General features: G+C 39.5%; 1 protein-coding gene across 1 annotated transcript in view; it reads left to right on the forward strand.

Moving 5' to 3' along the window:
- Positions 1 to 3705, forward strand: part of LOC118331795 (ferroxidase HEPHL1) — a 14510-nt gene continuing 10805 nt past the window's right edge. The window contains exons 1-2 of the mRNA XM_035666874.1: positions 1 to 347; positions 2531 to 2775. Coding sequence (XP_035522767.1) covers positions 175 to 347; positions 2531 to 2775 — 418 coding nt within the window. The 5' untranslated portion in view covers positions 1 to 174. The remainder of the gene's footprint in view (positions 348 to 2530; positions 2776 to 3705) is intronic.

Raw genomic sequence — 3705 nt, forward strand, 5'->3', positions numbered from 1 at the left:
CCCTTCCCTAGTTTCATAAGTGCTGCATACAGCCCCGCTGCACATTGTTAATAGCCAAAGCTCAGCCCGTATGGGAGAGTCAGCGGAGGACAGGTTTACACTTGCACATCTTGAACCCAAACCCCGCTACTAAACATCTGCAGCCCTGCGCCTCACTGCAGCGATCGCCTGAACATGGGACGGACTTTGGGGCTGTTTGTGAGCTGTTTGTTGTTTTTTCTCTCCTCCCGTGCGGAGGGGAAGCGCGGCAGGGAGAGAGTTTACTATGTGGGGATCATTGAGAATTCGTGGGATTACGCACCCGGTGGAAAAAACCTGCTTAACGGGGAGGACACCGCAGGAGATGAGTGAGTTGTGAGAAGTTATTTGGAGATTAAAGATAAAAAAAAATGTATGGCATCAGCTACGTGTTGATCACATGTACTGTGGGGGAACCGGAACCCCGCTACTGAGGTTCAAAGAAAGGTTTTAGGTGTTATCTATGTCATCTTGTCAGGGTGTGATAGTGTCTAGACCTCTGAGGGCATTATTAGTTGCTTTGCTGGAACTCAAAGCAGATCCACAGGAAAAATGACAGTACTTAAGTGTTGAGACTTGCAAATGGCTAGGTCTTCTATTACGAAGTGAGCTGTTTCCTTTGCTATGTAATGTACCAAAATGAAACAGAAACCACTCTCTCATTCAAATAGGCTAAACAAAATGGGTTGTAGGACAGTGTGATTTATTACAAAGATATAATGTTGCTACACTTTAAAAATGAATTCTGCATACTTCCCAATTGTGACCCTTTAAGTTTAAAAATGAATAGTCAAGACCATAAATAATGTTGTTAACCTGACTGAGAATAGTGTTCCTCTGGGCGGTTTGTAACTGATCACTGATAGGGAAGATCTTCTGGACCACAGGCTGAAAAGTTGGACACACACACACCAGACAACAAGCTGATCTGCAGTTGAAGAGAAAAAGACCGTCTCATTCAACACGGGCGAGGACAGCCTTAATATACCCACACTACATCCCAACATTGATTACATTTCACTGAACAGACATAATCCAATTTTCTCCATCATAGCAGAAGTCTGTCAACATGATACAACGATAAAGAAAACATCATCCACTTATCTGATTAAACTGTAATTAAAAAACAAAACAAACAGATTCAGGAGGAAAATGTATGCCATGTGTTCAAAGTCCTAATGTAATATGGACTATGAGGATAAACTGATAATAATAAAATAATAAATAATAATAATAAAATCCAACCCTCATATGAAGGCGTGGATACATTTGGGAATTTCCAAAAGTGGTGGGTTACGATTACGCCACATCTTTTTTTGTGGGACAGCTAACTTTGAAGCATAACAATCGTTTCATTCTTGTGTGTGATTTTCTAGACTTACTCTAGCCAGCCAGCTTATTCAACACTCAGTGACCAATACCAAATATACACAGGTGCAGCATATATTGAACAATAATTCTTTTCTTCTCCAGATATTATTATTATCTATTTCTTCTTCATATTTTATTGATTATTGAATCCATCGGCAGATCATGAAACTGCTATAACTATGCTACAGTTGCAAGGTATTCCAATAAGAAAGGTAAATAGATTAGAACACAGATGATCTCATCAACACTGAAATAAGCACGGCTTTATAGTTCATTCATTCATAAGTCCTGTTTAATGGAAATGTACTAGTGAGAGGTGGAGCACATTAAGACAAAATTGCTCTGACCGGGTGCTCAGTGAGACCCCCTTTGTCAGCAAGGTCATCAGTACAACCCATTTGTGAATCTAGTCCAGGTAATGCTTTTTATCCTCCCTGCTACTTTGGTTTTGAGCTGGATAAACAGTAGCAAAAACTGTGTTTACCACAGCTCCAGTAACAGGCTATTAGCCCGCAGAAACATGTAATCACAATAATGACAAGTCTTATAGTTGGAGAGCTGCAACCAGATACAATTTGTTCTTGTGGCATTACATCTACAGTTAAAGTTCAATAATCTCAAAGATAAATCGGAGCCTTTTGTGAAATCTTCAGCGGCACCACACTTCTTGTCACATTTCCTCCTTTATCTGGCAGTTCCTCTATTTTTGTATTTATTACATAATAGGTTAAAGTCATACAAGATACAGACATCTTGACAATAATAGGGCAGTTGCACTGTTGTCATGGTGGTGTCAGCATGTTTGCATATAGTGTTTCTCTTACTTGCATTTAGAAAATTGCTGTTATTTTTGTCCCACTTATATTTTATTTTTTGTGCTTTAATGTTCCTTTAACTTATTTGTCCTTCTTTCTTGTAAAACAATGTATGTAGCATGACCGGGAGATAGAACTGTGTCATTGTGCAATCCTGTATTATAAAATATGACACTAACCTGACCTTGACCTTATAAAATGCCCAACAGAATAAGATTAATAGCTGTCCTGTTCTGTTCTCCCTCCCACTCACTCTCCTCCTCTGTGTAACCACTTCTCTCTCTGTATCTATTATACTCTGTGTTTCCTTTCCACTTCTATCTCAGGTTTGCATCTGAATTCCTGGAAAAAGGTCCTCATCGTATTGGCAGTGTTTATAAGAAGGCCATGTTCCGACAATATACAGATTCCTCCTACAGCCATCTTGCCCCCCGTCCAGCCTGGCTGGGCTTTCTGGGGCCCATACTGCGAGCAGAGGTTGATGACGTTATTGTGGTCCACTTGAAGAACTTTGCCAGCAGGAACTACTCTATGCATCCCCATGGAGTTTTCTATGAGAAGAATGCAGAGGGTATAGTGCTACATAATACATACACGTGCATATAAAAACACACAGTACGTGCAAAATCAATTAGATGTCCCTCAGATAGAAGGGATACCTGTTTATAGAAAATGATGAGAAATCAGAGAAATATGCTACGTGGACTGTGTACTGAATGATATATTCCCTTCCCTAATGAAAAGTAGTTCGGCAGTTAATGCATTACAAAAACAACATAATATACTGTTTTTTTACCCAAAAGCAGTGGGCTTTGTATAATGCTAGTCTGAAAGTATGGCATTTTGACATCTTGTGTCATCAGCTTCGGTGCCACACTGTCTCTGATAACAAGATACTGGCAGACTGAAAAGAAAAAGGACTGTAGCAAATATGATACTGGCTAAAAGAGTCCAATTAGGCCAAAGAGTGCAAAAGGTGACACAGCACAATTTCAATCTTTGTTGTCAGAAATGTCTCACCATTCTCAATTCACTCAACTATGTGTTATGCCACAAGTCCCCATGCACTCTGCCTCAGGAAGTCCCTGTTTCAGCAGGAACTGAAAATGAAACTAACTTTTCCTTATTAAACAGATTGATGTCATGCTTTATACACAGATTTACAAGAATATATCTGAGTCAGAAAGTGACCAACTAATTTTGGCATGTGTATAGAGGAGGAAGGAAAGAAGAGGAAAGGGAAAGGAAGGGGAAGGGGAGTGGTGTCAACACATCAAGACTGATATAGTCAACTCATTAAAACGGGTCAAATGGGTACAGAGATCAAGGTAATCCTGATATCTGTCACTAAGACTGAGGTTATGTCTTCATAGATCACATGTTGAAGCTGAAAGCTTAGTAGAGATAAGACCCATCGAGGAAATAGATACATTTTTGCAGTTATTTAATACATAATAGTTTCTTCAGCACTCAGTTATGTATGTATGTGATATTTATGTGT

This window comes from Morone saxatilis, unplaced genomic scaffold (assembly GCF_004916995.1).
Source record: "Morone saxatilis isolate NCDOM2014 unplaced genomic scaffold, NCSU_SB_2.0 Contig20, whole genome shotgun sequence".
Classification (NCBI taxonomy): Eukaryota; Metazoa; Chordata; class Actinopteri; family Moronidae; genus Morone; species Morone saxatilis.